General features: G+C 37.2%; 2 protein-coding genes across 3 annotated transcripts; one reads left to right on the top strand and one right to left on the bottom strand.

Moving 5' to 3' along the window:
- Nucleotides 1-3557: 3557 nt before the first annotated feature.
- LOC100378106 (CMP-N-acetylneuraminate-poly-alpha-2,8-sialyltransferase-like) lies at nucleotides 3558-8753 on the top strand. Its single transcript, XM_002732060.4, has 2 exons — nucleotides 3558-3703; nucleotides 7066-8753. The coding sequence occupies exon 2, from the start codon at nucleotides 7106-7108 to the stop codon at nucleotides 8564-8566; it is 1461 nt and encodes a 486-aa protein (XP_002732106.1). The 5' UTR covers nucleotides 3558-3703; nucleotides 7066-7105; the 3' UTR covers nucleotides 8567-8753.
- A 5444-nt stretch (nucleotides 8754-14197) lies between these two features.
- On the bottom strand, nucleotides 14198-20435 carry LOC144345883 (CMP-N-acetylneuraminate-poly-alpha-2,8-sialyltransferase-like). 2 transcript variants are annotated; one of them, XM_078006968.1, is made up of 3 exons: nucleotides 20339-20435; nucleotides 16089-16159; nucleotides 14198-15948 (listed from the first exon to the last, which is right to left on the bottom strand). In XM_078006968.1, the coding sequence occupies exon 3, from the start codon at nucleotides 15878-15880 to the stop codon at nucleotides 14330-14332; it is 1551 nt and encodes a 516-aa protein (XP_077863094.1). In that variant the 5' UTR covers nucleotides 15881-15948; nucleotides 16089-16159; nucleotides 20339-20435; the 3' UTR covers nucleotides 14198-14329. The 2 variants fall into 2 exon arrangements, with proteins under 2 accessions (XP_077863094.1, XP_077863093.1); XM_078006967.1 differs by lacking the exon at nucleotides 16089-16159.
- Nucleotides 20436-24792: the final 4357 nt, after the last annotated feature.

Here is a 24792-nt window from a genome sequence, read left to right as displayed (position 1 = left end):
CTCAGGTACATTCAGCAACTTTGGCAATACATTATTCCATTATAACTGGTGATAATTACAAAGTACATGACTATTTCACGTGAATTGTTATACTATCGGTAGTAATATGTAACAGTACGAATTTACAATTCATGCAGTGTATGTGTGCATTAAAATGGCGATGGTTGATAAACAGTGATTTACCCCAAACCCGATGCGCTCCCCCAGTGGCAAGTACTTGCCAATGTGAGTTTTGATCTCGATGTGTAGCGATTTCAATATGAAAATAAAATAATAAATCAATTAATAAAATCAATCAAACTTGTGATCAAGTCTACATCTTGTGCGTCATCCAAACAGGATTAACTGCACGAAAATTTGATCTCAAAATGTCTGAGTTTGTGACACCAAACCAGTTTACATTGTGGTTAACTGGCTCACCAAACCAGTTTACATTGTGGTTAACTGGCTCACCAAACCAGTTTACATTGTGGTTAACTGGCTCACCAAACCAGAAACGAGTAACCGTGGCGAAACACTATGTAACAACGAAATTACAGTCCCCCTGTCACTATTTCTCTATCTAGTATAGCTATAATTCGCGGAATTTCATGCGCCATGTTCCCAGGGGATAAGTCGTTTCACACATAAATAGCTGTTGCCAGACAGGTTATAGAATGACTGTGATGAAACTATCTAAGGGAAATTATTGACCAGCACAATATCATGGTTTCAAATTATTGTAGTCGTGGTGACTTGCTGTCATTAGCATTGAATGAAACTATTTCATTTGTTGGTGATATTAATTTTACTCAATAAACATGCAATATTGCTGCTGGATGTTAAACGTTTTTTCATCATCACATTAGAAAATAATTATGAAATGTGCAAATTAAATAACAGTGAAATAGAGCCTTTAGAATCTTATAGCAGAACTAACAGCTGGCTGCTTCGAGAAATAAGCTGCATTTACTGTCCTTCACACGTTTCCTTGAAATCAAGCATTAACAAAAAATTATCTACCCTTCTATACAGGACTGGTAGTCCTCTAACTATTGCATTACACAATGCACTCTGGGAAAATAATAAAAATGTTTTATCTCTCCAGAGCCAAATAGAAAAACTTGAAGCGAGAGTTCGAGGATTGAGTAAAGTTGATGTAGACTTCTACAAAATGATAGATTTGGTTGCCGAGAAATTGAATAGTGAATTTTATAAACAGGCGCTTGATTTTTCAAATTATATAAAATGCAATTTTGTTGATTTATCTTCAATTGATTTTGAAAAAGTGGTATTTGAAATTGATCCAATTCTTTGGAACATTGTTTACTTCACACTTAACACAACTGAATGCAACCATCTTCATTGCAACAACTTTGAGTGGGATAAGCATTATTTTGGTTTTTACCGTAGAACTTCAATGGAGAGTAGGGCTCAATTTCTCAGACGTTTATTTTCTGTCTGTTTACTTCTTTTTACATGTTCTGATCAATGTATCTATCCATTACATATCTCTTTCTGATATGGTTGAAGGTTACAGTGGATCAAAAACACTCGTGAAAATATTGAATCGTTTTGGTATGATTTGTTCAGTGGACTCACTACATCGTTACATGTTGTTAGTAATTAATAAAAGATCATCTGACACATTTATGGAGGACAGTATAGTAAGAAATGCATTCTCAATAACATCCATTGACAATATAGACAAATCTTCAAAATATGCTGCAGTGAGGTCAGTTGTTGGTCAAAGGGGTTTTCATGGTACTTCTTACCAAATGATTCAACCTAAAACTGTGCATAATACTGCAGAAGATCTTGTTTTTGGTAGTTATGATAAATACATGGTGATGGTCGTTGTTTTTTTAGATGCATTGTTGTGCGAAATGATTTCTCTTTGCGCAACTGTAAAACTCGATTCACCTGTCTAAAATACAAATGTTGTTTTGGCACTGCACATAAGTAAATCAAGGACGTCTCTTTTTGAAAAACAATTTGGCCAGAAAGTTTTTTTGAAGCTTAAATTACTAGGACTTATGTATCTAATATTTCTCTGGAATCTTTGCTGAAAACAATTAATTGTATTTTCTTCTAAGATACTTTTAGGCTGTCACATTCATTCCTGTCTAATGGAGGTAAAAAAAAAAAAAGACTCTTTTTACAGCTGTTTGTTTAGCATATCCGGTAAGAGTATTGACCAATTTGAATAGCAATGTAATATGGTAATTACCTCTATTGTATTCATGGTTATTCTAAATTGCAGCTATTGTATCTCCAAAATTAACAATATCACATAAATATTAACACACATAATGCCAAGTACATGTATTCATTCACGATTATGTTATATGAACATGTTAGTTTGGGTGTAACTGAAGACTGAAGTTTTCTGTCACTATTAAAAAGAGAAAAGAGAAGTTGGTTATCATGAATTGACGATGATGCCCGTTGGCAACTATTGGTGGGTTGAATAACAAAAAATTTAGTTCTTTTGCATAAAAAAGGAATTGAATTAGCCAAAGAATAGAATTTCAGAAAAAAATCAATTTTTCCTTGGCATAATGTTATAACTTATGAGGCTCTGAATATTTGAATTCATGACAGATCAATGAAGAATCCAGTGGAGGGCACTTTGAACTGAGCTGTAATTATCAATTTTGTATTGAATTAATTTTGTTTGTAAGCTGCCTAATTTCTCCATACATTTATTTGTTAATGGATTGTAAAATACATGCCAAATAAAATATTACCCTTGTTTTTAATTAATAAATAAGTCAAAAACAAACTGGTTCTTCAGTGTTTTATAACATATTTCATGTTATAAGAAAGCAACACAGGCAAGGGTTTATTTTAATTGCCAGTATACAGCTTCATTACACACATTTTCCAACAGACAATATTGTTTCAGCATTATATGGAACACAGTTAAAGTAAAAACGAAACAAAACTGTTCACGCCCAGTAATTACATATATATACCGTGCTTCCGGGTTTCAATGCAATATTGAAAGCTTTGAGGTCATAGGTCATAATTCGGGTTACTTCCCATTCGCCAGTGGAAAATTCTTCGGACAAGCCTTATAAAATCAAAAATGTGTTGTACTTATAAAATATAAATACAATGCACATGTTGGCGAAGTATGGTTAATTTCCAATCAATTGTTTTAAAAATGGGAGTCATAGAGTGTATCTCGACACTAGAGAGAAATACCGACCTTCAAAAACCACCTCAAATATCATATTAACTTTGATGAACCACAGTCCTGGTGTTGAGGGACTGTGGATGAACGATCCATAATAAGTGGTCTGCGTTGAAGCTGGAATGTCAATTATCCTAAATAAACACAGGAACTTTGTATTGGGAACTCCGAATTAAAGCCAGTTCAAGTTTAAAACGTGTGAAATAATGCCGTGCTCGGCTGGTTTGAAACGTAACTGCCACACGCGCGAATGAACGTAGATATGCAAATGAGGCTTTGGCGACCTCACACATGCTCTAATTCGCAACACTGCACTCACGCACACGCTCCATTCATACTCGGGCGTTATGCAAATACCGCTCCTAACATTGTTTCAGGTGTTAAGTGGGTAGCGTGGGTCTTGCCTTACTGGCTTACCGGATACAAGATTGGTGTTTCTCTGCACCACGAGATTGTGTGTTATAATATATCTCCATCGTATTTGACAACATTTAAAGTTTTTTTGCGTTCTCAGCAATTCGTTAGGTATGTGTCTTACCTTTTTTTTCTTGGGGCTATATTCGGAAATACAATCGTTAATGGTCTTAGTACCGATGGTGTTAGAGGTCAAACATCTTAAATCATGGGGTGGTTGGGAGAATGTGACCGGTGTAATTTTGCTTTCTTGTTGTCTTATCACTAAATTTTTATTTTTCTTGAATGTGCCAACATCTTTTCCCTGCAACACTTTGAATTCAATTTATTTTCTCTTACTAGTATTTGTTTTAAACAAATATTCCGGCCACTCCCATGATGACCGCCCCATATTCGGTACCCCCGTGATTGAAATGATTCACAGTCAATTCGTCCCAATTCACTTTCGTCCCACAAGTCGATTCGTCACAATTCACATTCGTCCCACGAGTCGATTCGTCCCAATTCACATTCGTCCCAATTCACATTCGTCCATTTTTTAAATTTTTAGTCAGCATTACGATCTTGAACAGGGTCAATTTTTATGCCAACTGTTACTGACACGCTAACTAATAACTCCACGTTGCGTGAACGGTGTATTTGTATTTATTAACTAATAATTCTACGTTGCACGTAAGGTGTATTTGTATTTATTAACTAATAACTCTACGTTGCACGTAAGGTGTATTTGTATTTATTAACTAATAACTCAGCGTTGTACGTAAGGTGTATTTGTATATAACGTCGGCAAAAACAAAATGGCGCAACGAACAATTACGCATGCCAGTGCATGACATTTACGTGAACAGTTCGTTGTTTGGATGTGTTTGTGCTTATTTGGCGAGTTAGTAGTGGGCTAACCTTAAATCTGACGAATCGACTTGTGGGACGAATCGACTTTGGGACGAATCAACTTGTGGGACGAATCGACTTTGGGACGAATTAACTTGTGGGACGAATCGACTTTGGGACGAATCGACTTGTGGGACGAATCGACTTGGGACGAATGTGATTTGGGACGAATCGACCGTCCTGCATTGAAATGAACATTATTATTTTTACGCAAGATATCACAACATGGTCTACATTTTGTTATTATGTGTGAAATATAATTGTGCGACACGTGTACTAAGCTGAACAGGAAGCTTGCGAGCTACTGTGTAACAGAACGTAAAGGAAAAATTACCGTAGCTACCGTTACTAGGTGCTAGCATGGAGTCCCTTTCTAGATCCATGGTGCCAGTAAGGGAATAGTTCCCCGTCCCTAATCTAAACCCTAATCTTAACAATCCAGCCCAAATGTGTATATGCCCCCCCCCCCCGATAACTATACATTGCCATGGGGAGCATATACAATCAAAATGGAGGCACCGGAGAGGGAGGGTCAGGATATTAGTTATGGGCGAGAGGCCTTAAAAAACCGGGTCAAAATAATGGTCCTGTTCCAAAGTACGTGTACACCACACCCAGGTATGAGTCAGAGTAGACGTTGTTAAAAATCTCAATGAAAGTGATTTTACGACTCACCATGGAAACTTTATTTTATCTTTAAATTTAGTTAACTTCAAATACTATAGTAGTGCACAGTCCCTCTATAGAGAATATGTATACTTGTAGTATATTTATTGACACAATACTGACTTAGGGAAGTACAGCAGTAAGGTCACTAAAAGTACAGAACAGAGAAAAATATAAGGGCAATTAAGTAAAAAAATTCCACAACAATAAAAAATTACCTAAAAAACTAACTAAAAATTATAAGAAAAAAATGACATCGCAATTAAAAATCTAAAAAAGTGTAAGAGTGCATGTAATATACTATAGTATTTGCATATGTATTTGTATATCTATATACACGACAATGTTTTCCCGTGTCTGGAGCATGATGTCAATTGCCTACAATATCAGGCTACAATATTAGCTCACAACTTCATCAAGAAGGCATTGATAAATGTACAGTTTTTATGCCTTGGCTTTAACGAAAGTATAAGCTTAATACACTATAAACGAATACAGGTGATTACAATTTGAAATACTGCCAAAATTGAAGGGAAAAATATGATGGTATCATGACACACATTTTAGCTGCATGGTTGCCATGGTGTTGCTGACTTATAGTCACATTATTTGTGTATGTATTTGGCCAATGCTATATTCTATATGCCAATGAAACGTGTGCCACTTTTTTGAAAGTTCAAAATAAATCTGTACATATTTTCTTGGTTAATTTATGACCTTCAGCCAAATCAAATATTACTTTATGTTTGTTCGCAAACACTTGTGTTGATGGTACCCACCACAGTCCCTCAATACTGTGGTACCTACATCCTCATTCTTTGTTATGTGAGTTTCTCACCTGTGTCAATCCACGTCACTACGTAAAGAACACTGTGAATATTTGTGGAAAGTGTTTTTGACTTTCATGTGTACATGGGCATACCGTTTCATGTACGTCAGTTTGTCTAATTATCGAATAATGATTTACATGTTCAAGTTACCTGTGACAAGAACATATCTCTATCTCAACAAATTATATATAATTGCATTTTTATTACTATGTACTTGTATATAAATATACTAGTATTCGGTGATGTTACGTTCCCTTATTTATATAAACCTTCTACATCTCTAGTGCCCCCCCCCCCACAGTACTAAATAACGTCGGCTAAAAGACGGGCTAGGAACAAGTCCCTATTTTTATAATATTAGTTATACGCCGTGACCAATGCATAAAGTGTAAATAAGTTTGTAAGAAATCCCGAATTTCTAAACGCCCGACTGCATGATACCAGGGATGATGAGTACCACGTGACCCGGTAAACGCATATCAGTACGATATGTCGATTGAGGTTATACTACTACTAAGTATATTATATATATATACGTCAGAGGTCTAGTCAGATCGAATTCAGTCAAATTTACTACTATTGTGGTCTTGAAACTTGTATGTGATATAATTGATGATATGGATTTGCGCCCATTGTTGGGTAAAAAGTACTTGCCATGACTCTTCCTTGTTTTAAATTACTGCGACCACAGTATGACATGTATCTACAATTAAAGCGGGAAAGTCGTCACCTGCGAATGCGTCAAATGGCCATAGCGTGTCATTGTTTACAAACAAACGTCTACCCATGAGCCTTTGCGTTTTACCATGTGTTGTATCGTCGCTTGGGACTCAATTCCCGCGCGTGCGCAGGTGACGACCCCCCCCCCCCGCCCGCGCTTTAAATAATAATCCAAAGATCCCAGTTATATCAATGCAATGGTATCACCCCGATTGTCAATGTCATAACATGCTTTTCATACTCAGGAAAACCTTTAGTGACACATACATAGTAGTTTACACAACCACTATAAACAACCACGACTCACTACTTTTAGTAACAGGTACAACAATAATGTAATATTTCAGTTTTATTCCTTTTTTGCAGATTGTTGATAAATCCTGTAACGTCGCCATATCCGTGGACTATGAAGCGAACTCGTTGCTGTGCTGACTTTGGGAAGCCGCTCATTTTGTTTGTATTGGTTTGCTTTCTGTGTACGGTATTCAGCGTATATGCAAATTTTCGCCTACTTCCCCGTGGTAAAAGGTGTTACGTAGAGGGCAGTCATATTGCAGCGGAAAGGAATAATAATATCAATGCCATGTTCGTGAACACAGAAGTTATACTGCGATATGACAATTTATCAAAACTGTTACACCACGACCCAGATAATTTTACCCATGAACAGAAAATACTAGGTAATACTTCTACACCAGCCGACAATAGCAAAGAATTAACAAGCTTTACGAACGTCACAGCTGCTTTCAACGCAAGTCTAGTCAAAAGCAACAGCTCAAAAGTATCCGACAAGGTATCCAAGGCCGGTGTACATGCCGTTGTTGTCAAAAAGGCGCCAATCAACAACAACAATAAAAACACAGTGAAATCTAAACCGAAACCAAAGCCTAAACCAAAAAAGAAAAGCCGAATTGTCTATGTGAAAAAGAAGATAGTTCGAAAACGGAAACCGACAGTAAATCAAGCGAATCTTCAACAAGATTTAAAAGACACAGTTTCGAAACTACAGAACTGGAATCGAAATATATCGGCAACTATGGCGATAAGAAACAAACTTAACCGTCATTTAAATAAAACTGATTTTATATGTACTCAAGAAAACACTCACATTGGCACAAAGTATTATGATACAATGTCCCACAAATTCATACTCATCAACCAATCGCATCTGCAATTGTTGCCAAAGACCTCAGCCTTCTCTTCAAAAACTGCATTTAAAACGTGTGCTATTGTAGGAAATGGTGGTATTTTACGAAATAGTGGATGTGGTGATGAAATTGACCGATTTGATTTTGTCATGAGGTCAAACTTGCAACCAATCAGAGGGTTTACGGCCGACGCTGGAAGTAAAGCCAGTTTTACAAGCATATCCCAGTCTTTGATGACCAGATACAGAGTTTACAAAAATGAAAAATATGTGAGAAATTTTACTAATTTGAATACTACTAAATTGTTAAAGGACTTGGAAGAATATAAAGGTTATCTTTTGTGGATTCCTAACAGCAAAGTTAGTAATTTGGCTTTCCAGGTCGCCGAACTCTTGAAAGAAAGGACTTCTCTGAAAGTTTTATTATTCAATGCGGAACACTCACATAAAATCCAGAGTTTCTGGGGCTTAACTAAGAGAGGTCTTTCAACTGGAATGACCCTTTTGAGTATTGGTTTTTCATTGTGTGAGGAAATACATTTATATGGATTCTGGCCATTTCCAATAAATTACGAGGGCAACCCACTTCCAATGCATTATACCGATGACATCGCTTGGTCCACGTACAATAAATACCATGATTATCCAGCGGAATTCTCTCTCTTAACTGGCTTGCATCGACAAGGTCTTCTTAAAATACACACTGGAAAATGCCATTGAGAGGCACGACTTTGAACGCAATCAATTCCATTCGGCTTAAATTATTTCCTCGAGGCTTCAATTGTTGACAATCATAATCCATTCGATGCGCGTTTTATATGCGAGAATGCTCATCTACGAGCAATTTTTATTCTAATTATTGTTCTTTTGGTTATATTACAATAAACTTACTGAAGATTTTAAAAAACGTGTTTTCATACAAGGCGTCGTGTATTATTATATGCCACTCGTAATAAACACTCTCCTATCTGCTAGGTATTTTCAGCGTGGAGGGTGTGTCAGATGTTTCATTGCACGGAGTGGCCCACGCTGAATACATTAAGAGATAGCTACACTGCGAAATGGCTTATTACGGAATACTTTTGTTTCCATAGCAATGTATAATCACTTAAATAATAATTGTAGTGTTTCACGCTAGAACCACTGCAAAGTATGTTTTTTTTTCAAAATACCACAGATGAGATACATACTAGTAATGCGTTTTTAAAGGAACTTTGGAAACGCAATTTGACAAAATCAATTCAGAAATTAAGTAATGTGTAAATATCAGTGTGGGACAGGTAAATGTAATTCAGCTTGGAGAACTTGTGTAGATCGAAACTCTAGGAATATTTTTGTAAACATAATGTCAAACCATGGAGGTAATTTTCCTATTACCTCCATGGTCAAACAGACAAGTCAAATTACCGGGAACTTCATTTAAATGGGAACTTGCCCTGTCAGCGCAAGAATCAAAGCAAAAATGGTCGCCGAACTGATTTATAAGACTGCCATTTTGAATACAGATTGATATTTCGGGAAATCTCTATCTTTATGTGTTCGCATGTAACATGTTAGCTATGAAGTTCACTTGGTTTGGTAAAGTGGTTGTATACCAGTTTATCTTTACTTTATCTGTTACCTTACTGGGTATTATACCAAGCAATTGAATTACATAGTCCCCGTGAGTCCTCAACTTTAATAAATATATTAAATATGGTTCCAAAACTACATTCACTAAAACAAAATGGCTACCGGTCGGCCATTTTGAGGCGGATATCGCAAACAAACTGAAGTGCATGAATGTCCCATAAGGTTCGATGTACATATCACGTTTAACGTCACCTGTGCATCGGGGACATCTCACATTGTCAAATGCTCGTACAAAGTTTGCACGAAATCCGGCTATGGACTGGCAGAAATGCTTGATTTTGAAGATTAGTTGACATTAAAATGGCCGTCATTCGGCCATCTTGAAAAGAATTGTTAAATGAATACATGTGCATATCTAAAGTTTGAATATGTTTCGTCAGGGAATTTCCGAGATGTAGCCCTGGAATCAACTTTGTTTAAACAAGACAGCTATTTATCTGATCTAAAAAACAAAATGACTTGCATCCAGGTTCCATGATGTCTGATGTTTGTACCAAGTTTAAACAAAAATCCGTCCATACAGAACTGAGATCCGGTTCCGGAATGTCAGAAATGCTTGATTTCCATGGTTTTTTTAACATAACATATAGAAAAAACAGTCTCGTATTGGAAAGCATGTTCCGGGAAGGAGAGGTATCGAGGTGGCGTGGCGTGGTGAGTAGATTTCCTCCCCAGGACGCCGTATTGCGCGTCGGTACCGAGAGAGAGACGGTGAATATGGTGTCGAGCGACCAACATAGTAAACCAAACATAGAACTCGCAATACTGGTGCAGACGACTATGATCGAACAACCATGTAAAATAAATGGCGGGACTTTGGTGTTGTACATTTAGCACAGAAATAAAAGACACGCTCACAGTTGGACAACCAATCAATTTATTATTGGTCACGATGTACCACGGATCATCTGCACGTCATTTGTAAACACCACATACACGATGTGCCGCCATCCAATGGCGGGATGAGCGGCTTCCTTTGTGCAGAATCAGCGTCAACTTCATGAGAGAAACATGACGCGCTTGCTAACCAAGACCGTCTGGTGGCGCCGTACTATTTCATCAATAACCAAATATACTATTATCCTGTTACCGAATATGGACATTTGTTTATTTGGAGTAATTTCCAATTCTACGCTAGGTCCTTAGTAATTAATGATTCCACGTATTTATTTGGCAGTTATTTGACAGACGTAAAATGCCATAATGTTAATTCGCGGAAATTTAAACACACTGATACTGATAATGAATTAAAATTTTGCCAAAAAATACTAAATTTGCTATTCCATGGAAATAATTGAAATCAACATATTTGGCAATATATTAAGTTTTACGTCGCATGCACGCGATTAAAATATCATATAAAATAGGCCTAATATACTAATGTTGTATTTATTTAATTGTAAGAACGAGTTTACATCCTGGAATGACCACGATGTACCACGGATCAGACACGCTGTCCATTGAGCTATCTGGAACGGGATGTTCGTCATTGAATATTAGAAATGAATATTCATCATGAAAATCATCAGTATGCAGATCTCGCGTATGGGGTACACTTGCCATCATTTCAGTAAGCAAATTCCTAATTTTCGAGTTGTTAGTTTTCTACGGAATTCCGCTAGAGGGCGCATCCAAAATACCCGGATGACGAGCCTGAGTGGGGTTGTTTTTATTGAAGTTCTGTATTCTTACATGCGTAAATCAATAGATTGGAAAAGCAAAAAAGTCCCAGAACTCCGTAAATTTCTTCAGGATCGTGGTATAACTTGCAGCAATGTTCGTAAAGCTAAACTGTTTGAACTTGTTGTGTTAGCAAACGAGTTAAATGTTCGCCAAGAGTCAAACAATCGTCGTACTGTAAAACACGAGTCGACGATAACTCTGGTAGATCCGTGTAACGTAAAAACTTGGCAAAAAAAACTTCATACTTTGCCTTTGTTTGAAATAGCTGATATGTTCGCATATTTGTTGCATCGAAGTGACTGGACAACAGCCAGACTGAAAGAATATCGACTTATTAATGGTTACTTACTTCATAATTTCCGTAAAGCTTCATCATGTGCAGAACACAGAATTTATTTTCATTATGGCAGAGTGTATTCGGCAATGGTCCATGAAGGAAAATCCTTACAAGCCATGGTTTATTATTAAATCAAACTCTAAAATAGTTTCTGGTGTTTGTAACTGTGTAGTGTGAGTTTGATTTAATATTTTATTCACCAGGCGATTAGCAGATGCAGTTATCATAAATGGACACACGTTTTTTTCCTTCCGTAGTTATTTTAACTTCAAATTCGAAACAAATGCCATCATAAGGATTCTGAACAAGAAGATCGGTGTGGGAATCAGCAACGAGCGAATTTTTCATCAAATCCGGCTCAATGTTTTCGTTTGCGCTCGTCTCGGGAAGCTGACAGAATCTTCGTTTTTCAATCGATGTATAACTGCGGTTGAAAGACGGCTGTCTCCAGTTATTGAACTAAAAAATTACTGGCGCAGGATGGAAAATGCCGTGAACAAACCCGGGAATATAGTTTGGCGTCCACTCAGATTCCCAACGACGCATTCGAATCCACTGGCGTTGAAAGTGTTGATTTCTTGGACGAAAGAAATGTATGAAAAGTTACGCCTTTCATCTCAGGATATTTCGCTGTTTTTTTCTTTTTAATCGAACCCAAGGAATAGTCTGGGGCATTACAATGCCAGTTAACCATTTTGACCAATTCTTGCAAAACGTTTGTAAAAAATAAGACTTCGGCAACAGTAACTAATAATATATTGCTTACAGCAGACGCCGCTCAAATTTCAACCCCACCAAGAACGTTGAACGGACTGTCATCCGGGAACTTTGAGAACGCCCTCTATCGAATTTCGTGAGAAAAATAGTAACTCGGAAATTAGGAATTGTATGATGACAATGACACATCACGAAAGGTCAACGCTCACGCACACGGACACGCCCATTTACGTATTGCGGATTAGATTCCCCGGAACTTTTATAGCACATTCCGTTTAAAAACAGGGGCATGGCCCCTTTCTCATTGCAAATTCACCCCAATCAAATTACTATAAATGGTTTAGCTAAACCGCATGTCTCTGCAACCAAAATCAGTTGAAAAGTGACTCACAATAAAAATCATATTTTTATTTAAGTAGAATTGAAATTACTGAGCATACTATGTGCAATGCATTATGGGAGGGAACTGTTATCACTAAATTAAAAGTAAATTTTTCGAAAATATTCAATAATATTCATACCCATACCAATATGTGCTCTTTTCAGAACGAAATTTTGAAATGTGAAGAAACACTTTTCATTTTCCAAAAGTTAAATTTAATAATTTTAGAGAAGATTGATAAAACTACCTTGTTCTGTCAGCCAAGACATGCATTCCATGTCAGCACACACAAGTAACCAAATTTGTACTAAAATTGGTACTAATGCTGTATTATTTTTAAACATTATTTCCCAAAAAATAGTTGCCGAGAGAGTTCTGATAAAAAATCTAGGAATTGGTACAAGCACGAACACATTAAAATTTGGTTTTGATATGAGCAAGGTTATCATGCAAAGAATCATTTTTCATTCATAACTCTAAACGTTATTGATGAATTCTTTCGAAATTATCTATGAGTACGGAGAGCAATCGACTAAATTTCGGTACACATGCGATTTTCCTGTTCAGTAATTCCAAGATTGATCTTTATGTGTCAATTAATTATTTGTATTCTAAATGTTCTTCCATTATATTTGATATGGCGACACATTTGCGTGATTAGGAGTGTTTTTGTATATATGTCTCCATTTTCCCATGATGGATATCCTAGTGATTTTCGTTCAAAATGTTGTTTCGGCTTCTACTTGAAATCAGCTATTCAAATCTTCAATATGTTGTGTGTATAGTATCTGGGATATAATCAGATGTGTTCAATGCGTGACAAAATGTGTTATTTTCTCTCGTCAGATATTTGTTAGCCGAGATGTCGAATTGTTCGCGTTATAGATGTTTAAAACATCGAGTCACGAAAACGCCCGTATTTCATAAACCATCCTCACTTTTGCGAAACCACGCCCAAATTGTAACTCAATGTCCAATCAACAGTTAACAGAACTTCGAGTAACGGGCAACATACATTTTTGTTTTTGTTTAACGTTCAAATTTAGTAGTAACTCGAACTTTAATTAACAGTTAACCAAACATCGAGTTACAGGCAACATAGTTTTTGTTTTGTTTTGTTTAACGTTCAAATTTAGTAAATCGAATGTTGATTAACTGTTAAACAAAATTCGAGTTACGGGAAACATAAACCTTAAATAAAATATATGTTGCCCGTAAATCGGTTAACTGTTACCTAAAGTTGGGGTTACTAAATGAGGACGTTGAACAAAAGTAACAATTTATGTTGCTTGTAAGTTTGGTCAACTGTTAGTTGAATATCGAGTTACAATTTGGGCGTGGTTTCTAAAATTTGGGCGTGGTTTCGCAAATATTGGAGTGGTTTCTAGAATGTGAGCGTGGTCATTTTTGTAACTCGATGTCTTCGTAACTCGATGTTTGGAGCTCGATGTCCGTAACTCGAGCAAATAAGCATCTCATCTGAAAACCGTTCGGTGCAACGAATATTTTTGACCAAACAAAATAATGAGGCTGAATCTGACCTACAAAAAATGTATAAAAACAATACAACAAATAAGGGCAAACAAAATAAGTTCAAATATTATTAGTATTAATATTATTATTATTAGATGTATTTGTAAGATCCAGAAATATACACAATATAATTGTAACATTGTAAATCTCCAGTAAAATGTTCGTTAAATAAATCGCAAATGCACGCAATATTATAATTTTAATATAAACACTTTCCAATGTGCATTTTAATAGCTCCTATACGATGAAGTTCGATAAGAAGAGAGAATTCTGTCGGGTAGTCGTGGTATTTATTATACGTCATCCAAGCAATGTCATTGGTGTAATGCATTGGGAGGGGGTTGCCCTCGTAATCGTTTGGAAATGGCCAGAATCCATATAAATGTATTTCATCACACATCGAGAAACCAATACTCAAAAGGGTCATTCCAGTTGAAAGACCTCTCTTAGTTAAGCCCCAAAACCTCTGAATTTCATAGGAGTGATGTGGATTAAATAATAACACTTCCAAAGAGGTCATTTCTTTTAAAAGTTCGACAACCTGGAAAGCCAAATTACTAACTTTACTGTTAGGAATCCACAAAAGATAACCTTTATATTCTTCCAAGTCCTTTAACAATTTAGTAGTATTCAAATTAGTAAAATTTCTCACATATATCTCATTTTCAGAAACCCTATATCTGGTCATCAAAGACTGGGATATGCTTGTAAAACTGACTTTACTGCCTGCGTCAACTGTAAACCCTCTGATTGGTTGTAAGTTTGACCTCATGACAAAATCTAAATTGTCAATTTCTTCACCACATCCGCTGTTGATGAGAATACCTCCATTGCCAATAATACCACATGTTTTAAAGGTTTTCGCAGATGACAGTGGAGATGTCTGCGGTAGCAGCACGTGATTTTCTTGCTCAATATCAATAGACCTATTGAAAAACGTGTCATAATACTTAGCACCTAAAGGAGTATTTTCGCGGGTGCAAACAGGTGATGTTTCATTCAAGTAGTTGTGAAGGCGATGTCTTATATCTAACGTAAGCGATGCATTTCCATTCCAGTGTTGTAGAGTTGTGTAACTATTTGTCAAATACGTTTGAAGTTGTTTTACATCTTCGCCTTTGGGTTTCCTTCTTCTTCGCCCACGTCTCCGTCCAGTTTTGTTTTTAATTTCTGTTCTCGGGAGGGGGTTCGAATCAAAAGTGTCATTTTGGAATGCAACAGTTTTCGACACTTTCCCTTTTTTCTTTTTGATTACGATTTTCCGAACTCTCCTTGGTTTGGCTTTCTGCTCAATAGCATTTTTTATTGGAGATTGTTTGACAAGGACTACTTCTTTGTTCCCTGAAGTTTCATTGGAAATATTCTTTCCATCAAATTGCGTTGGAAAACCCGAGTGTTTCTGTTTTTGATCCGTTCTGTTGAAATCAGTTGTATCATTGGTGCTGTTATAAATTTGGACATTTATCATTTTAAATGCGTCTGTTTTATTGAATTGAGTCTCTTCCATAGCATTGGATGATTTGTTTTGTCGAGAGGACTCATCTACATCGACAAGCGTTCGTATATTATCAATACCTCTGTTTTTGGACGTTAACTTAGAGGAAATAGTGTTTTTCTTAAATATGACGTGATTTTCATAATATAATGTTGCTTGTCCTTGTATCCACACTATCCACACGGCGTACATCAATGACAACGCAACAAACCACGTAAATGCTGACCATCCGATCTTCCCTTTTACCTTTCGCATGTTGTGCAATATTGGTACCTATATTGTTAATATACTTTTCTCGAGTCAACCAACAACTAATATTGACCCTAGGAAAGAAAAATAGAACAATATTTACTTTCACTGAACAATAGCACCAAGGTACAAACAACTATCGATGTCATATTTACTCATTGTGGGACTCTACTGGAATCTTTATTCTTTCACAGCTTGGCAAATATCAATTTACCTGATTGTTACCCATCTCGTATCTGATGAGCAATTGCAAGATCCTTTAAAATCCTCGAAGATATCAATATTCTGTCAAATATAATATAGATGGTTATATGTGATCAACTTTTAGACAGTTTGACTAAAATAAGGAGCATGATTGCACTAAATAAATGTTTTAGTGTATATACTGGACAGAGTTTTAAAAGATACACAATATAAATATCTAAAGATTAGGCAAAAAAAAATGTTTTGTTGCCCTGAGCGACCGACCGAAAAATATGAAATATCGGGTCGCGTTTTTTTGTGTTTTTTTTTAGTAGGCCCAAATATTAAAAACTCACAATTTTAAGCAGTAACAAAGAGTTTCCTCTAAAAAATTAACGATCCCGGACCGTTGTTTGATCCCCCAGGGTCCCCGGGGGAATAAGTAGCGACTTTGAACCTCGGGTTGATCTTGTTTAATATCTAGCATGCGTTTGATTGATTCCCATATATCTCGGCTATTTACAATACCCTTAGTTTTCACGAGTTTAAAAAAAAAAATCCGACCGACCGACCCAATTTTTAAATTTTCCGACTTGAGGGCAACATAAGTTTTTTGTTGGCCTTAATACACCCAGTTCGCGGTTCAACAGAGTTAAAATGAACAGATAACATATATATAACATATGAAACTATATAACATGTAATAAATATACGTACGAGTAACCATGATGAGGGCAAAATAAGTTTTTTGTTATACCACTATCACGTGACATATTGTCATGGCCATTGTATACAATGTATTTTACTTATTTCTGTCTTTCCCCACTTTATCCCTTGTCTCTATGGAGAATAGTATTTTTCGAACGTGTCGCGCATTCTAGTATATGAAATATGTGTGATTCCATTTTTAATATGATGGCGGTTTCCTTGCCAACTGTTTATTATCGATTTCTTTTTTTTGCTGAATCGCTTTGTAATATTTTTCTAATATATTTTTCATCAGACATTCTCATAAAGGAATAGATATTTCTACAACATAATTGGCTCCATCTTCTGTCAAGTAATGATAGATAATAGGATTTTTTATCGCAGGGAAAATAAATGTTTTCAACACTGCCACAAATGCAGGGCCAGCACGAAAATCATGCCGACATGGTATACATGTATAAACAAGCGCGGGCGGAGTTTATTATTCAAATGAAGTCGCCCTCACCCAAATCAACAACGGTGACTAAAAGCTCCACAAAAACACGAGAAACAGTGATTCATTGCATTATATTTTCTATTTTTCAAAGGTGAGTGGCGCCATGAAATAAAATGAAAAATAGTAGTGATTTGTTCAGCTAGACCATTTACTTTTAGAGGTGAAATAAACGCCACCAATGCGTTGTTTATGTTAGAGAATACAATGGAATAAATTACAGGAAAGAAAACACAGACGAGCTTATTTGCAACGTGGGGCATGAGGTTGTCAAAACCAGACAGAATATAAAGTGTCTGTCTGAAAACACAGACGGTGGTTGAAATCAACTTGTCAACGATAAACGGCATTCATAAGCCGTTCAGTTCCTAACAATTTTGCTAGGAAAAGTCCACACGATGATGTGTGGTCAATCGGACAATCTCGTTCCAATCACCGTGTTCAATCTCAGTCTGAGGTTCATTGTAGAATCGCTTGGAATGAAATGCCATGTGCATGTCATGAAAAACATTCAACGAATTGTTGACGCTTTCCACATGACTGGTATCGTGGGCGTGGACGTAGTATTCAGCGTTTTTCTAAATAACATAATTCTGAACAAATGAGCAAAAGAAATTCGCTGCCGCCTTGCTGGTTGGTAATATGTTTTATTTCCGGCTCGAAGCGAGGATGATTATAGTTATCCACGATCTAATTTGGCACGAAGCACCACAACATGAGGTTCACGTATAATTTCGTATGCAAAATGAGTACGTAAGCAAAATGCCTATATAGTCTTACAGCATTCTGGTATTGTTTTCAATGTGTTTACATGTAAGACTAGAACAGAATATATCTTGGCCGCAGAATAAACGGCGCCACTCAACCTTACAGTTACGAGCAAAAACAGGTCAAATCAGCACAAATGCGATTAGTTTAAATTCAGTAATTAATTAATTATGAAATATAATTATAATTAATTATAAAATTATATTTATAAAACATAATTGCACTGGTGCAAACTATTGTTTTATGTTAGGCTATTTGTTGTGATGCAGACAAGCCACATATCACATGTCAGAATTGCGTTTCTTTCCCCCAGGAACAAACAAGCTAAATATCCAACTTAAGTAATAAACGTCACGAAATGTATATACAATGATAACAAATACCTTTACTGTATAATTTTGTACTGCGAAATTTTATGTTTTGATTTTCCGAATTTTTCAACCCAAAATAAGCGAGTTGCTGGTACATTTCAAGTTGGTAGACATCATTGTTTTGAAGCATGATATATACTACAATAGTCTTAAGAAATGTTTGTGGAAACAGTGAACATTTCGCGAATTTGGTTAAAAGGCGGTGGTCGTCGCGCTGCATGAGCGACATCTGTGTTGACATCGATTTTCCCAAAAAATACCTAATTAAAGCTTGGCAAAGTTTAAGTTTGTACTCGTTGATCTGCGCAACAGTAAAAGTCGCTATCTTTGTGGATATGAGACCCATATATTTCGCGCATGCGTGGCACGACGACAGCCGCCCTTTATTACCTACATTTAGAGGCCCGACTTTCTGTCTTTGAAATAGTTTAATTGTTTTTAAAAGCACCGTATCTGTTTGCCCAGTAAAATTGGTGTGTATTATAATTCTAAATGAATCAGTCAGAACATTAGGTAAGTTTTCAAACTATGAATCTCCAATCTCTTATGTGTATGCTGCCCTCGTCGGTATGAACGCATATTGGATATTAACAATTATTTGAAGAAGAAAAACTTATTGCAACCGATGCTGGGCAAATTTATGAGATAAATTGCACGGAGTAAACAAACACCGATAACAGTGCAACAATGCGCGGTACATACAGTACAGGGTCGTGGTTTCACGACCCTATGAACGTCAGTATTTGGCGACTACCTGTAGCTGTTTTCACTTTCGTGGTGCAGTTTACGTTCAAATTATTACAACTAGGACTTACAGTTATCGAGAAATACGTGTATATTGTTTCTGTGGAGAAACTAAATGATTTGTAGACGCTGAATTGTAGTCACAGTCCCCATAGAGACTGGGCGTCTGAAGTAAAAGTTGTAAATCCTGTTAAGCAAAGGCACAGCTACCGATGCAGAATATGCCAGGGTACTGATAGCCCGGGGACGAATAGTATAATCGGTCACATTTACAAAGTACGTTCAAAGAAAGTTCACGTTAACTTTTACAGGCTTATATTAGCGTCAAAGTTGAAATTCACGTCAAGTTGAACAAATGCATGCTCAGTTAATTGTGTCTTCAGTACATGTACATATAATTTAAGTCTGTTTACCATTTACCGAAACGCACCATTGAGTCGGTGTCATTGAGCTCTATTTTATGGGGGCAATCCGGGTTCATTTATCAACTTTAATGGTAAGTCGTCTATTCATCGATGACCTCGGCTGTGACTGGGGCCTGAGAGCGTGGCAGTAAACATACATTAATACCCCATTGTGGATATTATTATTTTTTTTTACATTCCGTCACATGTATTCCCAGTAAAGTGAGGTGTGACGACCACGTGATAACAATTATGTAAATCATAGAAAAACAATTAAAATCCAACTACATACAATTTCTTTCGTATTTACACTAATTTTGTTTATAAAATGTGAACAATAGTAAGGTGTTTTTTAAGGTCACTATATCAATGTATAATGTTCTTTGGCGGCAACGACATGCCAGTGATTGATTTAACACAGCTCGTTGCGTCACAGGGACTCGTTGTGCGTCACATGGGCGTAGGGGTCACACTGACTATATTACTTCGAAAAAAATCAAGTCAAAGGTAAAAACAAAAGCGTACATACGACTTCAAGTTCTGGCACATTTGCTAAAATTTGGTATACTTTATGATTAACAGGGGCGTTGTATCTCATGGATAGCTGTGGGAAAATTCCCGATTAAGGCTGGATTCAAGCTAAGCAACGCGAGTTGTAGAATGCTCCAAATGACCGTGTACACATTGTTGGAACTCTAACTAGGATTACTCTTTCCGAACGTAGAATTAACTTATACTTAAAATTGTTCTAGTAAACTTTAGCAGAGGTGGTTCGTCAGATCATATAACTTACCTTGTCGAGCAGTCCCGATCATGAATCAAATAGTGACACTCGCGTATGCGTGGTGATGACCAGTACCTATGTACTGTTTGGAATGCTGATTGTGTCCGGACGCGACCATATTGTCCGGGGGTGGTCAACTATATCTTGACCTACATCAAGAAACACTGCCGTAGTTCACTTTTCAGGTCTTGTGGATACCCAACAAAGTTATTTTCAATTATTGCCATCGTGTATTTATGCACGATATGCAAGCTTTCGCAATACTAAGCTGACTGAAATGTGTGTGTGTGTGTGTGTCGTGGAAATCTATTCATGAGTAAAACGGTAAAACATTCATCGCAAAAAGCATGGACACCAATCGCCAATCTTCCATACATACATGGGGCGCGTGTTTATACGAACTAGTTATTGTAATGAATAATATAAAAAACGGAATCTATGATGTGTGCCGGACTGTGTCGTGTTTTGTTGACGCTACAAAAAGATGTCGTTTTCAATGCAACAACAATACAGACCATATTGTACGTTTTGGCTTAAAGGTAGTCGGAAATGGGTGGTTTCATGTAAATGGCTTTGTAAATGTGAAATGGTCATCTAAATAGCTGTCATACGAGTGTTCGAGTCACCCAGATTATTTTGTAGATGTTATATTGTGGTTTGACTAGCTGTAATTACACTAAACACAAACAACCCGTGATTGATCCTAGATCCATTCTTTCTACGACCTAAGGATAAATAGTAATCGCTCAGATTCAATCATAAAACACATGCATGGTGAACCTTAGATTCTGGAAACACACCAAAGCACTGATAATCGCTGTAATCTATTGACAGAACGGTAAAAATACGTTTTCTGAAGAATTACTACAATTAGTATTGTTAGCTGTATAAGGTCGCCTTGTCCGTCGAAAATATGCGTACACAATAGAACACACCCTGTCGAATACCCAATGCAACCATCACTATTTTACGATATTTGTTTATCGTTTGGAATATCTTGACTAGCATTGAGAAGAAATACCTTCATATATAAGATTAGACAATATTTATTACAGCCTTTTTCAAACACCACATTTCTATTGGTGGACAAATTTACACATCTATTTGAGCAGAAATGTGTATAAAGATATAAACACAAGAACAAAATCTCTAGTTACGGGTGCTACTGCTTTAACTGAATAGGTCTTTGTTATGTAATGAATATCTTCTGCTAATGATTTTCTACATTGATATAAATAAATTTGTCTTTTAATTTTGTTTTAAGTTCCTGTGTATAATTTGTATTTAGTGTCAAAATACATGCCCATTTCATACTCCAGTTGGTTGCATTATATTTAATTTTCTCAACGCGCTAACACGTTTTTTGGTCTTTGATGTCTACTTTGTTATATGTGTGAACTTTGTCTCATTTTAGCAAAAATACTTACGTATTTCACCATAAATTCAATGTGGTGAGGATTTTTTTCTCAAAGAGTGTTTAAGTCATTAGTCTTGGTTCTAATTCTATTAGTGATCATGTTTCACAGATTTTCATAAATAACCATTCTAAGGTCCGTGAAAATACTCGGCACATATTTTGAATTCCTCAACTTTAATTTCTTCCAGGTTGTAATTTTAAATAATTTTGTTAAAGAGACACCTCCAGTTAAGCCTAATCTCACAACAACTTTACTTTCTGGATTAAAATTACAATGGATAACAAAAGATGGAATAACATTGTAAACAACATAAACAATAGTGCCCCATGATTTTTTGGTGCAATCCCTGGGTTTTGAACGTTTCCTCTTAAAGTCGATTGTAAACACAGTGATGGGTTTAAGAACTATGCATCCTTGTAGCAGTATTGTTGTTTAGTGCATCGTAAACAAAGCTAGCGGGACATTCTCGCATTAATTGCTTGCCATTAAATATTGACAAGTATAGGAGTAAGCGATTCCCATTCTGCTACCGAAGTTGCTGGTTTTATTATTGGCGTCAAGAACTTTTCGACAATACTGTGAATGATGCTACTGCATACAATGCAATATGTGTCTTCACTTATGTTTATTTTCAGCTCAATGGGTGATTCATTTATTGAATACATTAGTTTTGTCACGGCTTCAACCTTTCTAGCTTTGTCCGCTCGTCTTCCCATGGTTGAGGTGACTTTTAAGATGAACGACCTCGATAATTGCTCAGTATGTTACTCAGTTGAATAGGACTGGTTTAGGGGCTCTTTTTAGTCTATAAGAAAGTAGATTAGAAATTTATATTAATATTTGTTTAGTTTTAGTTTTGAGCACGGAGGTTTTTTCCTTCAAAAATTATCTGGAGATAATGTACTGCTTCGTATGATGGGAACCAGTTTATGTAATATTATTTTGAGGGGAAAGTGAGAAAAATGGGTTTTGTTCTTTCTGGTGAGAGGCACGCCTATTTTACAGGAAATCGAACCCTGGATTAACAAGATAATGGCATGTTCCGCGACTTACCGAGGGGCCTTGTGAAAGAATAGAATTTTTGAGAGCCATCTAACTACCCGCGATGTAGCCGAAATCGCGACTTACTGAGGCGCGACTTAGCGAAGGGTCACTGTATTACCACGACCTTGGATCGAAAATCAGAAGATGATGACAAAACTCACATGCCCAACATTAAAATTTTGACAAGAAAGACTTTACATGTATGTGTTAATCATCCATGGCCGTTTGCAAACGCACTGCTGGGTATTAGTGGCGGCGGCACATAGGGGAGGGAGAGGGCCCGGACAAAGAGGGTGGTCGCCCCTCCAAAATAAAGCTGAAACCCATTGTGTCAGCCAAATTTGACCCTTAAAATGCAGGAAATAGCGTTTCAGAGGGTCCAGATTTTAATATTTTTAAGGGGGAATGCCCGCATCCCTCTAGTAAGGTCGCGCGAGGTTGGTGAGCAGATCTCGCACCTCCATGCAAACATTTCGTGCCGCCGCCTCAGGGTCTGAAGCCTGATCACGTGTACACACCAATCAAAGTAACTGTGACCCATCACTGCATTTACAGTCCAGTGGCGGCGACACGGGGGAGGGGGCGGACGCACAAACCAAATCAAGCTGAAACGCTTTGTGTCAGCATAATATGCCACTCAAAATGCAGTCGACTTTGACCCATCACTGCGTTTACAGTCAACTTTGACTCATCACTGCATTTTCAGTCAACTTTGACCCGTCACTGCGTTTACATTTAACTTTGACCCGTCACTGCGTTTACATGTGACTTTGACCAATCACTGCAGTTACAGGTGACTTTGACCCGTCACTGCGTTTACAGGTGACTTTGACCCATCACTGCATTTACAGTCAAGCTTGACCCATCACTGCGTTTACAGTCAGGCTTGACCTATCACTGCGTTTACAGGTGACTTTGACTCATTACTGCGTTTACAGGTGATTGACCCATCACTGCGTTTACAGGTGACTTTGACCCATCACTGCGTTTACAGGTGACTTTGACCCATCACTGCGTTTACAGGTGATTGACCTATTACTGCGTTTACAGGTGACTTTGACCCATCACTGCATTTACATGTCATTTTGACCCATCACTGCATTTAAAGTTGACTTTAACCCATCACTGCGTTTACAGGTGACTTCGCCCTATTACTGCGTTTACAGGTGATTGACCCATCACTGCGTTTACAGGTGACTTTGACCCATTACTGCGTTTACAGGTGACTTTGACCCATTACTGCGTTTACAGGTGACTTTGACCCATTACTGTGTTTACAGGTGATTGACCCATCACTGCGTTTACAGGTGACTTTGACCCATCACTGCGTTTACAGGTGACTTTGACCCATCACTGCGTTTACAGGTGACTTTGACCCATCACTGCGTTTAAGGGTGACTTTGACCCATCACTGCATTTACATGAGATTTTGACCCATCACTGCGTTTACAGATGACTTTGACCCATTACTGCGTTTACAGGTGATTGACCCATCACTGCGTTTTAATACAGGTGACTTTGACCTATTACTGTGTTTACAGGTGACTTTGACCCATTACTGCGTTTACACGTGATTGACCCATCACTGCGTTTACAGGTGACTTTGACCCATCACTGTGTTTACAGGTGACTTCGACCCATCACTGCGTTTACAGGTGACTTCGACCCATCACTGCGTTTACAGGTGACTTTGATCTATTACTGCGTTTACAGGTGACTTCGACCCATCACTGCGTTTACAGGTGACTTCGACCCATCACTGCGTTTACAGGTGACTTCGACCCATCACTGCGTTTACAGGTGACTTCGACCCATCACTGCGTTTACAGGTGACTTCGACCCATCACTGCGTTTACAGATGACTTTGATCTATTACTGCGTTTACAGGTGACTTTGACCCATCACTGCGTTTACAGGTGACTTTGACCCGTCACTGCGTTTACAGGTGACTTCGACCCATCACTGCGTTTACAGGTGACTTCGACCCATCACTGCGTTTAC

Source organism: Saccoglossus kowalevskii, chromosome 1 (genome assembly GCF_978046115.1).
Source record: "Saccoglossus kowalevskii chromosome 1, keSacKowa6.1, whole genome shotgun sequence".
Classification (NCBI taxonomy): Eukaryota; Metazoa; Hemichordata; class Enteropneusta; family Harrimaniidae; genus Saccoglossus; species Saccoglossus kowalevskii.
This window is presented reverse-complemented; position numbering and strand designations above follow the sequence as displayed.

Coding starts and splice junctions, on each gene's coding strand:
- LOC100378106 (XM_002732060.4), top strand. CDS start 7,106: ATGAAGCGAACTCGTTGCTGTGCTGACTTTGGGAAGCCGCTCATTTTG.
- LOC144345883 (XM_078006968.1), bottom strand. CDS start 15,880: ATGCGAAAGGTAAAAGGGAAGATCGGATGGTCAGCATTTACGTGGTTT.